Genomic DNA, 19990 nt, shown 5'->3' with positions numbered 1-19990 from the left:
CCCAATAAGGTTATCATCCCTTTCTTATTTCTCAGTTCCACCCAAATAACTTCCCTGGATGTATTTCTGGGAATATCCTCCCTCAGCACAGCTGTAATGCTATCCCTTATCAAAAATGCCTCCCTTTCTATCCTTCTTGTAGCATTTGTATCCTGGAACATTAAGCTGCCAGTCCTGCCCATCCCTAAGCCATGTTTCTGTATTTGCTATGATATCGCAGTCCCATATTCCTAACCATGCCCTGAGGTCATTTGCCTTCCCTGTTAGGCCCCTTGCATTGAAATAAATGCAGTTTAATTTGTTAGTGCTACCTTGTCCCTGCCTCTGTTCTCAACTGTACTAGTCTCAGATTGATCTCTTTCCTCACTATCTCGCTGGGTCCCACCACCACCACCCCCCCCCTCCACCCCCCCCCACCCCCCCCCCCACCCCCTCCAACCTTAGTAGTTTAAATCCTCCCAAGCAGTTTTAGCAAATTTCCCTGCCAGTATGTCAGTCCCCTTCCAATTTAGGTGCAATCCATCCTTCTGGTACAGGTTACTTCGACCCCAAAAGAGATTCCAATGATCCAAAAATGTGAATCCTTCTCCATTACACCACCTCCTCAGGCATGCATTCATCTGCTCTGTCCTCCTATTCCCACTCTCACTAACTCGTAGCACTGGGACTAATCCAGATATTACTACCCTTGAGGACCTCCTTTTTAAATTTCTGCCTAACTCTCTATAATTTCCCTTCAGAATTGTTTTTTTTTAATAGTGAGAGTCTGGGAACTGTGGAGGATGAAAGATATTTAGGTATCCAGATAAAATAAAAATTAGTGTGCAGGAACAAATAGTAATTCAACAAGTTAAAGAGGTTATAGCAATGATTTTGAATAAGTTGGAGTGGGAACAAAATTATGTCTCAGTTGGGTAAAGTAGTAGCCAGCACACATTTGGAGCACCATACTCAGTCTGAGGCACACACCTAATGAAGGACATGTAGGCTTTAGAATGAACATTGCATACATTCAACTGAATGATATTGAGGTTTACAGGATTAACTTATGAGGACAAGTTTTATGCATTTGGGAAATGGTCAAGTGAGTTAAGAAACATGAAGAGTGATCTAAATAAGATGCTTAAAATCACAAAATGATTTGGTTTTGATATGCTCTCAAACTATCTCCCTGTTGATTTGAGCACTGTGTCTCCAATCAGCTATGTTATTTCATCAGCAACTTAAGCACACTCGCGAACAGCTTTGTGACACATATGAGTCTGGTATGTCCAAGTCAGCCGTTTGTTGGTCTGAAATCTCACCTTCTATTTTCTGGTGGGAACTGGCTTTCCAAGAATTTGAATATTAGTTCTTCAGAATTAAATTTGTATTTCAGGGATCACACTGTTTTAACAGATTTACTAATATGTTCCAGAAATTTATACTGCAGATGCTAGGCGTGTAGTGCAAATGCTGTGATGGGTTTGGTTTCCTGATCACATGGAGTAGTTAGTTTGGCTATAAGTTTGATTGTTCAGATATAGGGAGGCACAGGCATATTGTTCATGTTCTGCGCTAGAGACAAGATTAATGCAGTATCCAAGGGCCCAAACACACCTTCAAGGTGAAACAGTGCTTTAACTGAACTGCACACAATCTAGTCTACTAGATTGAATCACCTGATGAAGGAGCAGTGCTCCGAAAGCTAGTGCTTCCAATTAAACCTGTTGGACTATAGCCTGGTATTGTATTTTTAACTTAGTCTACTGCATTCACTGCTCATAATGTGCTCTCTTCTACATTGGGGAAAGGAAGCATAGACTGCATGACTATTTCGCAGAACACTTATGTTCTGTCTGCAAAAAGGACCCTGAACTTCCAGTTGTCTGTCACTTCAACACACCACCCTATTCCCTGGCCAATATCTCTATCTCAGCAATGCTCCAGTGAAGCTCTGCACAAGCTGAAAGAACAACACTCATTTTCCACTTGGGTACCCTGCAGCCCTCCAGGCTTAATACTGAGTTCAATAATTTTAGGGCCTGAGCTCCCCCATGTCCTAGGCCCTACCACACACACTGCCCTTCTCTCTCTTTGGGCTCTCTCCCCATTTATCATTTACTCCTTACCCCCTCCCCCCACCCTATTTTCTGCACATAAATCAACATTTTCCTGACCACCCAGTTCTGAGGAAGGGTCATTGACCTGAAACGTTTCTCTGTCTAATGCTGCCAGACCTTCTAAGCTTTTCCAGCAATTTCCATTTTTGAGATTAGACTGGATTCCCCACAGTATGGAAACAAGTCCTTTAGCCCTACAAGTCCACATTGACCCTCCGAAAAGTAGCCTACCCAGACCCGTTCCTCTACCCTGTATTTATCCCTGACGAATGCACCTAACTCTATAAGCAATTTACCATGGCCAACTCACTTAACCTGCACATCTTTGGACTGTGGGAGGAAACCGGAACACCCGGAGGAAACCCACAAAGACACAGGGAGAATCTGCAAACTCCACACAGACAGTCGCCCGAGGCTGGAATCGAACATTGGTCCCTGGTGCTGTGAGGCAACAGTGCTTACCACTGAGCCACCATGTCAGCTCTGTAAATCTTTCTGATTGACAGCATCTGCAGTTCTTTCGGTTTTTATTGACCCAGATTAACCCAGACCCAGACTCTGGGGGCATGGGTTCAACTTCTGTTACGTTTGCTAGTAGAATTTAAACTTGGATTAATAAACCTGGAACATGAAGCTAGTTTCAGTAACAGTAATCGTGAAGTTATCAATGATTGATGTAAAGCCCATTTGGAAATCTGCCAACTTTACCTCGTCTGACCTATATGTGACTCCACTCCAAATCAATGCAATTTTAACTGCTATCTGAAATGGCTGAGAAAACCACCCAATTCAAGGATGATGAAGCAGGGGCAGCCATTACTAATCTTGCCAGCATTGATCACAACTTGTAAAAGTTTAAAAAGTATACAATTTAAATGCTTTGAGCAAAAGTTGGATTTTCTGGACACACACTTTCCAGATATGTTTCTTTCACAGATTTTGATCTAGAGTCCGTTTTTATTTTGGAAAGCAAGTGTTGGCATATTTTTATTGGAAAACCCTTATGAGGAGAGATTGAGTAGGCTGGGCTGATACTAATTGAAATTTAGAAGAATGAGAGGTGACCTTATTGAAATACACAATTCTTACAGGATTTGACAGAGTAGATGCAGAAAGGTTGTTCCTCCTTATGTGAGAGTCTAGGGACCAGAGGAAATAATATCAGAATAAGGGATCACACCTATAAAAACCATAAGACCATAAGAAATAAGAGTGGAAGTAAGGCCATTCGGCCCATCAAGGCTACTCCACCATTCAATCATGGCTGATGGGCATTTCGACACCACTTACCTGCACTCTCCTCCTATCCCTTAATTTCTTGCAAGATTAAGAATTAAGGCAAAACTGAGGTGAGGAAGAATTTCATTTCTTAGAGGGGAGTGAATCTGTGGAATTCTTTACAGAATAAGGTTTTGCAAGGCTGTATTGTCGAGTACAGTCAAGCCGAAGAGAGAAAGATTCTTAATCAATAAGAGAATCAAGGGTTACGGGAAAAGGTAGGAAGGTGGAGTTGAGGATTCTCAGATCAGCCATGATTTCATTGAATGGTGGGGCAGAGCAGATTGGCTGAAATGCCTACTCCCATGTCTTCAGGTAATTGTACTGCTGTTTCTATTTACAGTTCCTCCAAAGCCATCACTTTTTTTTGTGGATTACCATCTTCTTTGACTTTGCACTATGATCTGATTTGTCAATTAAGTTATCCCACCTTCCACCCTTATCGCTGATGGCCCCTTCTCCTTCCCTTACCTTTTCTCTGCCCCTAAATTCTGATACAAAGACATTAACCTGAAATGTTAACTCTTTCGCTCTCATTTCTGGCATCAGTAATACTTTGATTTAGGAGATAGTGAGATCTGCAGATGCTGGAGATCAGAGTCGAGAGTGTGTTGCTGGAAAAGCACAGCAGGTCAGGCAGCATCCGAGGAGCAGGAAAAATCAACATTACGGGCTGGAGTCCTTCATCAGGAATATTTTGATTTAGTCTTCTGACTGCTGCGCAGGCACAATGTGTCTTGATGTAATATCTCATTTCTCAATGTATTACTCCTGTCAATGTGCCAAGATATATAAAACTTTTTACCTAATGAGTACATTTTCTGTTTCTGTCTTTCAGCCAGAAGCTCAATGTGCCTATGTCCTGATAGTGACTGCAGTATATTGGGTCTCAGAGGCAGTCCCACTTGGTGCAGCAGCAATGGTTCCTGCCTTTCTCTTCCCGTTGTTTGGAGTCTTAAAGGCCAGTGAAGTAAGAAAATAATCAATCTATTTATTATCCGATAGATGTGTGTGCTTTCTTCCATTTTTAATAGTTGTGACAGAAACAATGCTGGCTGAGGGTTAAATGAGTGAGCTTCACACAGAAAATTGTAAGATAGCCTCTGGTCTTAGGAGAACTGACCAGTGAGAGAGTTAATGTCTTTTTTAATTTGCTAGAACTCTCAACATTCAGAGAATGTGCCATTTGATTTGAAAGTAAAGAACAGAATTCATTTATTTAGAAGGGGTCGGACACATAAAGCAAGAAACAACAGGAATGTTAGTTTGACATCTGACTTAGGGAAAATGTTAGAGGCTAATGTTAAATTTTATTAGCAGGAACCTCTAAAAAATAGGGTCATCATGCAGAGGTTTTGTGAAAGCAAAATCATTTTAACCAATTTACTACAATTCTTTGAACAAATAACATATGCTGTGGATAAATAGGATCATGGGATTCACTGTACTTAGATTTCCAGAAGGTTTCTTAATAAAGTACCATATCAAAGATTATTGCAGAAAAAAAAAACACATGGTGTTTGGGAATAACATATTGGTGTGCATAGGAAAGTGGTTATCTAATATATAACAGTGAGTAGATGTAAATGGGTTTTTTTCTGGTCAGCAAGATGTAACATGTGGTTTGCCACAGGGATCAATGTTGGGGCTTCAATTTATATAAATAACCTGAATGAATGGTTTGAAAATATGGTTGCTAAATTAGGTGATGAAACAAAATAAGTAAAACAGTAAGTTGTAAAAAGAGCATAAAGAGACTGCAAATGTTATAGATATGTATTTGAAATAGTTGCACAACAGACTTGTGAGAAAAATTATAACTTGTGGAATAAAAGGGATAGTGATAACATGGAAATAAAATTGGCTGAGTGATAGGAAACAGAGCATAGCAGTCAATGGATTTGTTTGTGCTGGAGGGAGGTTTATTCTGGAATTTCCCAACGGTCAGCATTGGGACCCTTGCTTTTCCTGATATATATTAGTGGTTTGGATTTTGGTGTGCAGGAGACCATTTCAACATTGTTGGAAGATATGAAACATGGAAGCATTGCAAACTGTGAGAATGATAAGTTAGAGTATCAAAAGGAGATAAGACCAGTTAATGGAGTGGGCAGATAGGTAGCAGTTGAGGTTCAATGCAGAAAAGAAGAGGTGATGCATTTTGATAGGAAGAACATGGAAAGACAATATCACATAAGGGGTACAATTCTAAAAGGGATTTAGGAATAGAAGGGTCTGGGATTATATTTACACAGCCCATTGAAGGCAGCAGGACAGGTGGAGACAGTAATACATAAAGGATAAAGGATCCTAGTTTTTATTAATAAGGTCATGGAGTACAAGAGCAAGGAGGTGATGCTGTACTTGTCTAAGATGCTAGTTAGACCTCAGCTGAACTATTGTGGTTTGGCATCAGATTATAGGGAAGGTGTGAATGCATTAGAGAGAGTACAGAGCAGATTTACAAGAATCGATCCAGGGATGAGAAACTGCATTAATAAGTCTAGATTGGAGAGGTTGGAACTCTTCTCCTTGGAGGGAAGAAGGCTGAAAAGAGCTGAGAGAAGTTTTTGAAACTGTGAAATGGCTGGGTAGAGCAGATAGAGATAAACTGAACTAAGAACAGAAGAACTAGGATCAGGAGTAGGTCAAATGGCCCATCGAGCATTCAGTAAGATTATGGCTGATCCTTTCATGGACTCAGCTCCACTTACCTGCCTGATTACCATAACCATTAATTGGTTTAGCGTTCAAAAATCTATCTTTCTTTGCCTTAAAAAGATTCAATGAGGTAGCCTCAACTGTTTCACTGGGCAGGGAATTCCATAGATTCACAACCATTTAGGAGCAGAAGTTCCTCCTTAACTCAGTCCTAAATCTGCTCCCCCTTATTTTGAGGCTATGCCCCTTCATTCTCACTTCACCGGCCAGTGGAAACGGTTCCCACTGGGAAGAGGATTAAGGGAACAGTTTTTAAATGATTTGTAAAAGAAGCAAATGCGAGGTGAGAAAACCCTCTTTCACACAGTAAGTGGTTTATGTATGGAATGCACCATCTGGACTCGTGGTAGTTGGTTCAATTGAGGCATTTAAATAGAAACAATCTACAAAGATATGGGGAAAAGGTAGGAGAAGATTGCTAAGTCATGATACTCATTTGGGGAGCCAGTGTGAACATGATGAGCTGAATCAAATCTTTCCATGCCATTAAAAAATTGTGATTCAGTGAGATAGGTTAACACAAATATGGGTCGTTCTGCTATAAAGCGTGTTTTGTTAATGTGGATTTGCTACAACACAATTGATGAATTGGGGACTCTGTTTCTAAAGCGCGAACTTTTAAAGCATGTACTTATTATAATGTGATTCCAGTCCCCTTAATTTAAATGGAGCTGCTATTATACAATTTTCTTATAACACAAGATTGCATGAGAATGAAACTATTGAATTATAGCAAAACCGACTGTATCTGGAAAATGGAGAACAATGTGGCAAAATATGAAATTGTCCATTTTGGTAGAAAGAATTAAAAAAGTACATTCTCTATAAGCTGAGAGATGGCAGAGGTCTCATCCAGGCAACAGGAGAGTATTACACCACACTCCTGATTTGTGTCAAGTAGATGATGACAAACTTTGGGGATTCAAATGTGAGTCACAAACTACAGAATTCCCAATCTCTGACTAGTTCTTGTATCCACAATATTTATATGGCTGGTTCAATTTAGTTTCTGGTCGATGGTAGCCACAGGATATTGATAGTTGGAAATTCAGCCATTTTAATGCAATTGAATGTCAAGGCATTTAAATTATAATTGTATGCTGACTGTCATAAAAGCAGGCTCTTTTTCCTCTAGGTATTGGCACCACCTACTTCTACCCACAGTTACTCTCTAAATCAGCTGTAGTGTTCTTTTCAAATCCACTTCCCAGATGCCCTTGGACAGTTGCACTGAAAATCTCAAAATGTCTCTAGGTCATTTATTCCTGACTGTTCTGCAAGACTGTGAGAAAGTAGAGAGGCATAGTAATACATCAATGACATGAAATTCTTCTTTAGTTCACCTTTTGATGCTATTGAGCTGGGCTTGGGTTGTTAATAATTATTGCCTCTCTGCCTTTGATCTCTGTGGAAGTATTCTCAAAGGCTATCAGGAGGTATTGCCTAGGGATCTCTTGGTTTGTGACATTTTTCCCTTCTGCTATGTATGGTTCATTTCCTGTAAATATAGCCCAAAAGACAATAATTTGATATCCTCAAGAGAATCAATAATGATATTCATGTCTGTGTGTCTTCCATGGAGGGTGTGAGAACAGAAAGAGGCATACTATATGAACTGTAAGAAAAAGAAAGTATTTGAGGAATATCATGTAAAAATAATAGAAAAGGAGCACTCAGAGACTGAGGGAGCTGATGCAAAGACCACCTGCAGCATATTGGTTGTCCATGGGAACCATCCAAAACGTTATAAGGCTTTACAACTGCAAAGTAAATATACATAGCATTTATATAATTTTGACAAAGTCTTCCATCTTGGTGCACCTAATGATTTCATTAAACAACTGTAGGAATGTGCATACTATTGTTGAATAGTGTTACTTGCATTGCATTGTAAGACACCTCTTGGCATATAGTCTGTGATGCTCCTCTTAACACTAGCTGAACATTTGAAAATGCACCAGCAAATAAGTATCTGGGAGATCTGGAGACTGATGTTGAAGAGTCAAAGGTGGTGCATAGAACAACAGGATCTCCATCCATCTCCTGGCACAACTAGTTATCTCTTGCAGTTTCTGCATTTCTGTGTTTCTGCTTGAAAACATATAGAAGTGTCATTTTATGGCTTCACATCCAGTAATAGATGAGCTCCCATGATACTTAAATGAGGCTGACACCAGAAACAGGCATTGTACTGAACACTAATTGATGGATTCTCATGCTAATTGATTTATTCCTCAACAGAGAATCCAGATGAAAACTGAGACTTACTGTTCATGTGGCAATAACTTTCCCCATTGAGCATTGTATCTCTATCAGGAATTAATTACTAACTTCCCACCCTGAACTGATTAAACAGGCTCACTCAGCATTGCTGTTTTTTACATGTCTTCATTAAAGGTGGGTTTGCCTTCTGGCCAGTTGCTAACCCAATTGCTGTTGAAAAGCATCTTCTTGAACCACTGCAGTTGATATGCAGAAGCTATTTACTGTTAGCTGGAGAGTTCCAGGATATTGAGCCAGAGATGAGGAAGGAACAGTGAAATTCTGTAAAATCAGGACTTGGAGGAAAATGTACAGGTGGTAGTATCCCATGCATCTGTCGTTTTTGTTCTTATAGCAGAGTCGCAGGTTTGAATGATGTTGCAATGTGAACTTTGGTGAGTTTCTGTAGTGCATCTTGTAGATGACAAGCAATGATACCATTGTGCTCTGGTGGTAGAAGAAGTGAGTGCTTCAGATGGTGAATAGGATACTGATCAAGCAGGTTGCTGTATTCTGGATCATGTCAAGCTTCCTGAATGTTGTTGGATCTGCACTTATCAAGGGAAGTGGAGAGTATTTCATCATTCTCCTGTCATATGCCTTGCAGACGCTAGCAAGACTTTAGAAACCTGCGATGTGTGTATTTGTGTATTACAAGGACAAAGAAACAATAACTTCTTTGTTGTTAAGCAGCTTATGAATATAGACTGTTAGAATCTTGTAGCAATAATATGGTGAATTGCTTTTGAGTAGGAGTGGCTTACAGACTGTGACATACTTTTGGTACCGTGTACAGAGACCAAAACCTGATTACTTGAGGTCCTTGCAATTCTCCTGTAACTTCCACCATAAATTCATACCAAATATCCTCCAAATACATGGTCATTCAACAAGTTGTTTGCTGTGTATCATTTTCTGCTTCACTAAGGTATGCTTTATGTTTTAAGTAACTTTTATTCAAATCTAATTAAAGTTAGCCCAATAATTAATGAGAAATAGGTTTTAATGCCAAACAGTTGGGTCAACTTTCCACTTTCACATAGAAACATAAGAAGATCATAACTGATTTGGTTGTGGTTTGATCTCCACTTTCTGGTTTGCAATGTGATACCATGACCTGTTATGTGCCTGGTTCCGTATGCAAGAAATGCATTAAAGATCAATTGTTGTTTACCCAATATCATTCTGATTTTATTGTTATGTTTAAATAACTTAGGGCTAAATCAATAATTTGTTAATAAACAAAATGAATAAATTATGATGTACACAATAATTTAAATAAACTCTATCCAAATCATAACACATGGCTATTTTTAAGTTTAAATCTATCAAACATATCTTTTCAAAATCCCTGGATATGTGATCAAAGGTTCTAATAGCTAATAGCTACAGAATTAACAGTCTTTCATTATAAAATAGGAAATAGTTGGAGAATGTAGTTATATTAATCTGCATTGTAAATGGATTCGAGACAGGGCATATTCTTATAGGGGTCTGAGTGATATGGGCTATGTGACAGAGAAATCTACCTAGGCTCATCTCAACATTGGGAACAACTTGCTCCACCTTTTGTGCTTTTAGAGTCATAGAGTCATAGAAATGTACAGAATGGAAACAGACCCTTCGGTCCAACCTGTCCATGCCAACCAGATATCCCAACCCAATCTAGTCCCATCTGCCAGCACCCGGCCTATATTCCTCCAAATCCTTCCTATTCATATACCCATCCAAATGCCTCTTAAATGTTGCAATTGTACCAGCCTCCACCACATCCTCTGGCAGCTCATTCCATATACGTACCACGCTCTGCGTGAAAAAGATGCCCCATAGGTCAGTTTCAAATCTTTCCCCTCTCACCCTAAACCTATGACTTCTAGTTCTGGACTCCCCCACCTCAGGGAAAATACTTTGTCTATCTACCTTTTCCATGCCTCTCATGATTTTATAAACCTGTATAAAGTCACGCCCTCAGCCTCCGACGTTCCAGGGAAAACAGCCCCAGCCTATTCAACCTCTCCCTATAGCTCAAATCCTCCAACCCTGGCAACATCCTTGTAAATCTTTTCTGAACCCTTTCAAGTTTCACAACATCTTTCTGATAGGAAGGAGACCAGAATTGCATGCAATTTTCCAACAGTGGCCTAACCAATGTCCTGTACAACTGCAACATGACCTCCCAACTCCTGTACTCAATACTCTGACCAATAAAGGAAAGCATACCTTCACTATCCTATCTACCTGCAACTCCACTTTCAGGGAGCTATGAACCTGCACTTCAAGGTCTCTTTGTTCAGCAACACTCCATAGGATCTTACCATTAAGTGTATAGGTCCTGCTAAATTTGCTTTCCCAAAATGCAGCACCTTACATTTATCTGAATTAAACTCCATCTGCCACTTCTCAGCCCATTGGCCCATCTGGTCCAGATCCTGTTGTAATCTGAGGTAATCTTCTTTGTTGTCCACTACACCTCCAACCTTGGTGTCATCTGCAAACTTACTAACTGTACCTCTTATGCTCACATCCAAATCATTTATGTAAATGAGAAAAAGTAGACGACCCAGCACCGATCCTTGTGGCACTCCATTGGTCACAGACCTCCAGTCTGAAAAACAACCCTCCATCACCACCCTGTGCCTTCTACCTTTGAGCCAGTTCTGTATCCAAATGGCTAGTTCTCCCTGTATTCCGTGAGATCTAACCTTGCTAACCAGTCTCCCATGGGGAACCTTGTCGAACACTTTACTGAAGTCCATATAGATCACATCTACCGCTCTGCCCTCATCAATGTACTTTGTTACTTCTTCAAACAACTCAATCAAGTTTGTGAGACATGATTTCCCATGCACAAAGCCATGTTGACCATCCCTAATCAATCCTTGCCTTCCCAAATACATGTACATCCTGTCCCTCTGGATTCCCTCCAACAACTTGCCCACCACCGAGGTCAGGCTCACTGGTCTATAGTTCCCTGGTTTGTCCTTACCACCCTTCTTAACGAGTGGCACCATGTTAGCTAACCTCCAGTATTTTGGCACCTCACCTGTGACTATTGATGACACAAATATCTCAGCAAGAGGCCCAGCAATCACTTCTCTAGCTTTCCACAGAGTTCTAGGGTACACCTGATCAGGTCCTGGGAACTTATTCACCTTTATGCATTTCAAGACATCCAGCACTTCCTCCTCTGTAATATGGACATTTGCAAGGTGTCACCATTTATTTCCCTACATTCTACATGTCCTTCTCCACAGTAAATACTAATGCAAAATGCTCGTTTAGTATCCCTCCCATTTTCTGCGGCTCCACATAAAGACCGCCTTGCTGATCTTTGAGGGACCCTATTCTCTCCCTAATTACCCTTTTGTCCTTAATGTATTTGTAAAAACCCTTTGGATTCTCCTTAATTCTATTTGCCAAAGCTATCTCATGTCCCCTCTTTGTTCTCTCTTAAAAATGTATTCCTACTGTCTTTATACTCTTCTAAGGATTCACTCGATCTATCCTGTCTATACCTGACATATGCTTCCTTCTTTTTCTTAACCAAACCCTCAATTTCTTTAGTCATCCAGCATTCCCTATACCTACCAGCCTTTCCCTTCACCCTAACAGGAATATACTTTCTCTGATTCTCGTTATCTCATTTCTGAAGGCTTCTCATTTTCCAGCCAACCCTTTACCTGCGAACATCTGCCCCCAATCAGCTTTTGAAAGATCTTGCCTAATACTGCCAAAGTTGGCCTTTCTCCAATTTAGAACTTCGACGTTTGGATCTGGTCTATCCTTTGCCATCATTATTTTAAATCTAATGGAATTACGGTCGCTGGCCCCAAAGTGCTCCCCCATTGACACCTCAGTCACCTGCCCTGCTTTATTTCCCAAGAGTAGGTCAAATTTTGCATCTTCTCTAGTAGGTACATCCACATACTGAATCAGAAAATTTTCTTGTACACACTTAACAAATTCCTCTCCATCTAAACCCTTAACACTATCGCAGTCCCAGTCTATGTTTGGAAAGTTAAAATCTCTTACCATAACCACCCTATTATTCTTACAGATAGCTGAGATCTCCTTACAAGTTTGTTTCTCAATTTCCCTCTGACTATTAGGGGGTCTATATTACAATCCCAATAAGGTGATAATCCCTTTCTTATTTCTCAGTTCCACCCAAATAACTTCTCTGGATGTATTTCCAGGAATATCCTCCCTCAGCACAGCTGTAATGCTATCCCTTATCAAAAACGCCACTCCTTCACAAGTGGTAAGGTGAGACATTTGGAAAGTAACAGTAAATTGCCACTTAAGGGGGATTATTGCTTGTCAACTGGCACAACTTGCCTCATTAGTATCCATCTTTCTATCATACCAACATCACTAAGCAAGTTCAATATTAGGAAAGTTTGACCTGGAAACCAGAGTATGTACCTGGTGAGTGCACCTTGCCACTTGCTCCAAACAATCTCCATGTTGCATACAATCAAACAGCAACTCAGGGTACAACCAACAAGCACCAGTGCATGTACCCCTTCTCTATGGGCATTGACATTTAACATTTGTTAACTCTTCATGATCGTCCTGACACTTCCCCAATAAATTGGCAATGCATCCTGGAAGCACAGACTTGCACTAAGGGTTCAATAACATTGAAAGGTAGTGGCAGGGATACTTTAAGCACAATAACTTAACCCAGCTCAAAATTGGAACCAGGCTGCAGGTCAGGAGTCAGCATTTATTCACTTAGCACCTACCTCAATACTCACTGCATCCATGCCTTGTCTGTTAGCACAGTAACACAACCAGGCAGTTTGCCTTTCTGGCCAACAGTACCCAGCCAAGGGACCACATCTTGAAACACGTTGCATGTGCAATAAGGAAGCAGCCATGTCCCAAGGTTTATGGAACTAATCCCCACAGATTTCCATGGAGAGACCCTTCAGCAAGGGCTACTTCTGGCCAGGCTTTCTCTCAGGGTGACTTTAGTCAGGAAGCCCATACTCCTGCAATACAGAACCTGTGAGATGGCCAGTGCAGTGATTCCATAGTGGCCAATCTAGTAGATACGGCTACCACGGTTAGGAAATGTACAGCTAACAGTCAGGGCTCTGGGCACTTCTTGTCCAGTGCTGTCTAGTTGGTCTACTCAAGGGGGTGGTCACTGATTAACCCATTGGGTCCATCCACAAAAATTGAAAAGGTGGAGGGGTGGAGTGGGGGTGGCAACATTGATTTAATGCTGTTTTGAAGTAGACTTGATAAGTTAGTTCTTGGGATTAAGGCATGTTGCTTTGGGAGCAGGTGGATCACAATTATAAAGGGGAGATAGTGTCTACAAGGGACATATGGAAACATTTGGCTAGGAAGGGGGTCATGTGGGAGAGGGGTTGTCATCCATTGTCCAGTGTGGAATTTATGGGATGCGCTATCAGGAGGGGAATGTGGTGTTCAGAAGCTCACTGAGACACTGAGGCTGGAAGCCATTCACCAAAGAGCACTCACGGTGCTGGGAATTGAAAATGTGCAGAGGGGGAAAGGTTGTGAGCACGCTTGGACTGGGCAGGATAAGTGACAGTGCAGGAAGAGGCCACTTGGCCTATTGAGTCTGCACTGACCATCTGAAAAGCATCCCATCCAGACCCAGTTCCCTACCCTACCCATATATCCCAGCATGTACCATGTGTAATCCACCTAAACTGTATATTCCAGGACACTAAGGAATTTTTAAGCATGGTCGGACTGTGAGAGGAAGCTGCAGCATCCAATGGAAGCCCATACAGACACAGGGAGAATGTGTAAACTCCACATAGACATAGACAGTCCCCCTCGGCTGGAATTGAACCCAAGTTCCTAGTGCTGTGAGGCAGCAGTGCTAACCACTGAGCCACTGTGCCACCCTCCTGCACCAAGCAATGACAGGTCTTTTGAAGGTAAAGAACATTCTACATAGACCCACATGCTAAACATGACACAGATGTGCAGACTCCCTATTCCCTGGCTATCATAAAGAACTCCCTTGTACATGTGTTGCACATCTTTGCCATAGACATTGCTGGACATCTCATTAACAACTAGACTTTTGGGCAAAGATTGCCAAAAAAAAGGGAATTTGCATGTGGAGGACCAAAAGTGTCAGCTTGACCCAATGACCTGTACACACATTGTTCGTCTTACCTCCACCCGACATAAAGAGACTAGCAGCCAGCTATATGGTTAAAGGACATACAGTGATATATAAATTCATAAACATTGACACATCATTGTCACCAGTGCCACTGAATTGTCCTCAGTAAATTTTCTTTTACCTTTCCTTCCAACTAGTTTAACTGCTGGTCTCATTTTTGGGATGGAGGAAACCTGCTCAGCAAATCAGCCTTTAGTCTTGGAGGTTTGGTTGGGTGGCCTGTGGTGCATTTCTCTCTGGACGGCTTTATCAAGTGTCTTCTTTCTAGGATTTCTGATGAGGGGCTTATGCCCGCAACATCGATTCTCCTGCTCCTTGGATGCTGCCTGACCTGTTGTGCTTTTCCAGCACCACACTCTTGACTCTTCTTTCCAGACACAAATGTTATATTGCTCAACATGAACTTCCAAGGGTTGGTGGAACTGGAGTGCCCAGCCACCACCAGCATGGGCTGGCTGAAGACTTCTCTGAGGCCTGTGTGTGGTTCCACCTCCAGGACCACGCTCACTAGCTGTAAGGAAGGAGCCCCTGGCGTGTACATCCTGTCCCTCTGGCATATGCCTTTGGGCCCTGAGGGCTGGGCTGATGGAGCGTAGTTGTGTGTCTGCCTCCCCAACAGACCTTGAAGATGCTGGGCCCGCCTCTCCATGGCAGCTCATGGCGGCAGATAGATAGTCACATGATTCACAGCACTGCTGCAACTTTTGAGCATCAAGGGCCATTGCATCCCACATTCCTGTCTTCTGCTGCTGATGGGAACGTGTGGATGAACTCCCGGACTGCCAACACAAGCATATTTTCTCCTACTTAGAGCAGAGCAGGAGGCTGGCGTCTGGCAGACCTCTGTGTGCCAATGGCTTATAGAGTATTTCTTCCTTGGCCATGGTGGAGCTAACCCAGTAAATTGATCACCAGCTCCCACACTCTTGAAATCTGACTTAGCATCCAAGGTTTCGGTTGTGGGATGTGGAGAGAATGCTACAGGAGACAGCTTTGCTGATGCTTTTACTGAGACCTCCACATTTTCATCCTCAGAGATCAAGGAGGCAGCTTTGGTTTTTTTTTACACTGCAGAAGTGGTAGATCTGCTGCCTGTAGCTGCAAAACACAAGCGAGAGGGAATTGTGGCCAATGATTAGAAGTGCTGTAAAATGAAGGAGACTGACAGCAGGGTCACTGTGTGGGTTGCAGTGAAATGAAGAACGGTACTCACTAGGTTGATGGGACATAAATGTTTTGGCATCATTGCAGGAGCAGTCCCAACTTTTTCCTGCAAGCTGCAGGATTCTCTCCACCTACAGGAGGAACCAATAAAGAGATGCACTGCCCCTACCCATCTGGCCTGTTATGAGAGAAATGAGGAATTGAGAAAGACGCAAAGTGGGTTGCACAACTGTTATTGCTGGTGAGAGGGTATAAAAGTATTGAGGTTTTATGAGGGAGTGAGTAGGCAGTGCCTGGAAACATTGCAGGGTTAGTGATTTGGGAGGTTGTGGGGGTGTGAGAATGACCAAGGGCAGAGATTGCAGGTAATGGTGAGAATGGCAGAGCATGAGCCTTAGTGGGAGATAGGGTGCAGTGCCAAACGTGGAGTGGATTGGGTAGGCAGATTGGCCATGCTAAATTGTCCATAGTGTTCAGGGATGTACCGGTCAGATGAATTAGCTATGGGAAATCCAGGATTACAGGAAGACGGTGGGGTGGGGGGCGCAGTGGTGGTGTGGGGTGTCTGGGTAGGATGCTCTTTGGAAGATCAGTATGGACTTGATGGGCTGAGTAGCCTGCTTTCACACTGTAGAGATTCTATGAAGTGAGTGTGAGATAGAGGGATGAGTATGGCACTTACTCTGGCACCGTGGTAAAAGTATTTGATCTTCCTTCAATACTGCTGGTTGTTTCTCTGCACTCTGGAGATTAAAGGTAGTGAGTATGGACCAGGCTGGCAGAGTCTGGTGGCACAGTATCGTTTGCTGGTTCTCCAAAAGAGGACTCCTCTCCTTTGCAGCTTCTTTTTGACCAGGACCTCCATGTACCTGACGAAGAATCACTGTGCCAACTTGTCCTTCCTCTGATTTGTTCAGACTTTGCCCTTGACCGAGCAGGGCAGCTTCACAATGCCAGTCTTCATCCAGGTGCACCATGGTCTTTTATAATGAAGTGTCTTTTGACAGATATCCACTGTTCTGGAAATGGCAAATGGTAAGGTGGTGCTGGAATCAGACATCAAGGAACCATAGGGGTGATGTAGATAGATAAAGGGGTGAGTTTGGTAAGAGACATTGATAAATATTGCTCAACATTGTAGCAAAAAAACCCTCCAAAAACACAATGTGACTTCAACTTAACCAAAACAAAATAAACTTCAGCTCAATATGGTTACGTTTTGTCTTTATGTAGGATTTGTGCTGACCATCCATAGAAACATTTCTGCTGTGTGTCTCTTTCTTTGGTGGATAAGGATGGCCTTTGAAATGTTACCCACATAGACTGCAAAAGTAATTTTTCAAATCAATGCCTCAGGAAAACAAGACGTAAATATATATTTCTTCAATTTAATAAGAGTCATCGATCAAACATTTACAGACAGAACCCAAAAGGGGCTTACACTTAAACTGAATGGCTTAACCAATTTTTCACAGGTTCCAACCTAGTCTGCAGCTTTTGCTGATAGAGTGCCGATAAACACTGTTTGCCCCAAATTATAGTTTCCAGACCCAGCCTAACTCCAAAACAATAGTTATCTCCTGATGCCAGTCTTTAGGTGTTCATAGTTCGGGAAATATGATCTCGCATAATATTTATCAGAAGAGTTGAAGCAGCTTAAAGGGCCATTCTACACCAATGCAATCTTATGACACTGCCACAGCCCTTCCTTAAGGCTTGTCCTTCCTGATCGATGTTCTATTGCTACAAAGGTGAAAAAGATGTTTTTATTAAGGTCTTCCATCTCACTGAGGAGTTTTCAACGAAAATACATCCAACAACCTGCTGAAAGGTTTGCTTGCAGGAGCTGAACAATCCATAACATTCTAAACAAACAAAAACAATTCAACCCATCTTGCAATGTGAACAGACTCTTTAACAAAATGTTTTGTTGAATTCCATCCAGAAATAAACAGAATAACAAACAAGGGTAAAAACATTACAGTGCCCACTTCAGTAGTGGAGATAATGAAGGCTTTACCAGAACAAGCAAACTTAAGAACAGTGATTCAGATTTTCCAAGAATTTATTTTGGGAAAATGTCAGCCACCTATTTAGCTTCTCTTACATTGCATCAAAGTGCTTAGATTGCTTCTCATTGGTAGCTAGAAATTAGTGTTGTGCCCGTCGGGACAGTACTCACACATACTCTTTACATGCACGGTATTACAATCCCTGTAGGAACTGATAATATTAATGAAAAAACCATCGCCAGTTAATAGCTGATACAATATCACAACAATATTTTGTGTTTTAAGACTTTTGCTGTAACACTAATCTAAATGCAATATTGACGAAACACCTTACTTTTGTTGGCACCTTTTACTTGAAACAATAGAATAGAATTTCCTTTTTCTATTTTTAGCACAACTGAGAAAACACACTTCACACCAATACTTTTCTCTGTCCATTAAGTAGATAATGTTTTAACCAAAATTAGTCCAAAATGCTTATTGTCATATCATGAAGTCATATAGCACGGAGTGGTCTTCATCCCATAAGGTCTGTGCTGATCTATGTGCACTTTCTAGCACTTAGTCCATAGCCTTGAACATTATAACATTTCAAGTTCTCGTCCATGTACCTTTTAAAAGTTGTGAAGTTTCCTGTATCTATGGCACTCCAGTTAGTGTATTCCAACTTACCACCATCCTATCAGTGAAAATGGTTTTCCTCAAATCCCCTTTAAACCTCCTGTGATTCAACTTGAAATTATGTTCCCTTACTACTGGCCCTTCATCTAAGGGGAGCAATTGCTTCCTATCCTACTCTGTCCATACCTCTTATAATGTTATACATCTCAATCAGGTCACCCCTTAGTCTCCTCTGTTCTAAAGAATATACCCTGAGCCCCTCCAGGCTCTTTTCATATTGAAATTGTTCCAACCCAGGCGATACCACGATGAATCTCTTTGGCACCACTTCTAGTGGAATCACATCCTTCCTATAGTGTGGTGACCAGAACTGCACACTACTCCAGTTGTGGCCTAATCAATGTGTTTTACAGTTCCAACATAATCGCCCTGCCACAACTAATCAGGCAAGTGTCCTGTATGCATTCTTAGGCAAACTATTAATCTGTCCTGCTGCCTTGGGATCTTTGGACAAGCATTTCAACTTAGGGCATGTTCCTCTCAACTTCCTAGTTAACCGCCAATCATTGAGTACTCCCTTATCTTGTTATTTCTTCTAAAGTGCATCATTGCACACTTTTTAGGGTTAAATTTCATCTGCCACCGATCAACTCATCTGACCAACCCATCTAAACTTAACTGTAACCTAAGACTGTATTCTGCACTATTAACCATTTGGCCAATCTTTATGTCATCTGCAAACTAACTTATCATACCTCGCATATTCTCATCAATTGCTTTATACACATATATTATATGTAATAAGGGTCCCAGTACTGTACCTTGTGGTACATCATTAGATATCAATCTCCATTCATACATCGAGTCTTCCACCACTAAATCAACTATAGATCCATCTTGCCAAGTTAGCCTGAATCCCACTTGCTTTTACCTTTTTTACCAGACTCCCATGTGGGACTTTGTCAAAGACTTTACTGAAATCCATAGAAACTATATCAAGTGCGCTACCCTTATCCACACATGTGATCAACTCCTTGAAAAGTTAATCAAATTTGTTAGACAAATTGATTCTTGGCACCTGAGGATTTAAATCCAAGTTTCTCATTTCCCAACCTGGCTAAAACGAGGCAAATCTTCTAAGATTGTTTAAACACTTGACAAGTTTGATCTTTCCCATCCAATCATGAGTGCCCATCCATATTCTTTAATGGTGAATCATAGGGACTTGGTCCATCTATTTCAGACTGTGGTAAAACTACCTTGATTGTAATAATCAGCAATATCTAAACCTGATATCACACTGGCTTCCTTCATATCCTTCCCTTCTCAATGTCCATCAAAAATGTTCAAGTAACTACTGATTTATTCATCTTTAAAACCCAATTCTAATTTATTTTGGAGCTAACTAGACGGGTTGATGCACAATTGCTTGTACCCAATATTTTGAGCACTCTCCTGGGACTTTGGAAACGTATGGTTTATTCATTGTTAGCACTTAACTATTGTTTTATTGCAAAGTGTTAACACATTGCACCTACTCCTCACTAAAGTTATCTGGGTTGTCTTTAATCACCAACAATCAAACTTGATCAGGCAGACTTGAGAACAGGTTATGTGACATTCTTCATTTTTCCTTACAGATGCAGCCCCAA

The 19990-nt window shown here is 41.3% G+C and overlaps 1 protein-coding gene across 2 annotated transcripts in view; it reads left to right on the top strand.

Annotated features, from left to right (window-relative positions):
• Window positions 1–19990, top strand: part of slc13a4 (solute carrier family 13 member 4) — a 115823-nt gene that overhangs the window by 20491 nt on the left and 75342 nt on the right. For both annotated transcript variants that reach the window (XM_072552155.1, XM_072552154.1), the window contains exon 2: window positions 4219–4350. In XM_072552155.1, the coding sequence (XP_072408256.1) occupies window positions 4219–4350 (132 nt within the window). The remainder of the gene's footprint in view (window positions 1–4218; window positions 4351–19990) is intronic.

This window comes from Chiloscyllium punctatum, chromosome 32 (genome assembly GCF_047496795.1).
Source record: "Chiloscyllium punctatum isolate Juve2018m chromosome 32, sChiPun1.3, whole genome shotgun sequence".
Lineage (NCBI taxonomy): Eukaryota > Metazoa > Chordata > Chondrichthyes > Orectolobiformes > Hemiscylliidae > Chiloscyllium > Chiloscyllium punctatum.
This window is presented reverse-complemented; position numbering and strand designations above follow the sequence as displayed.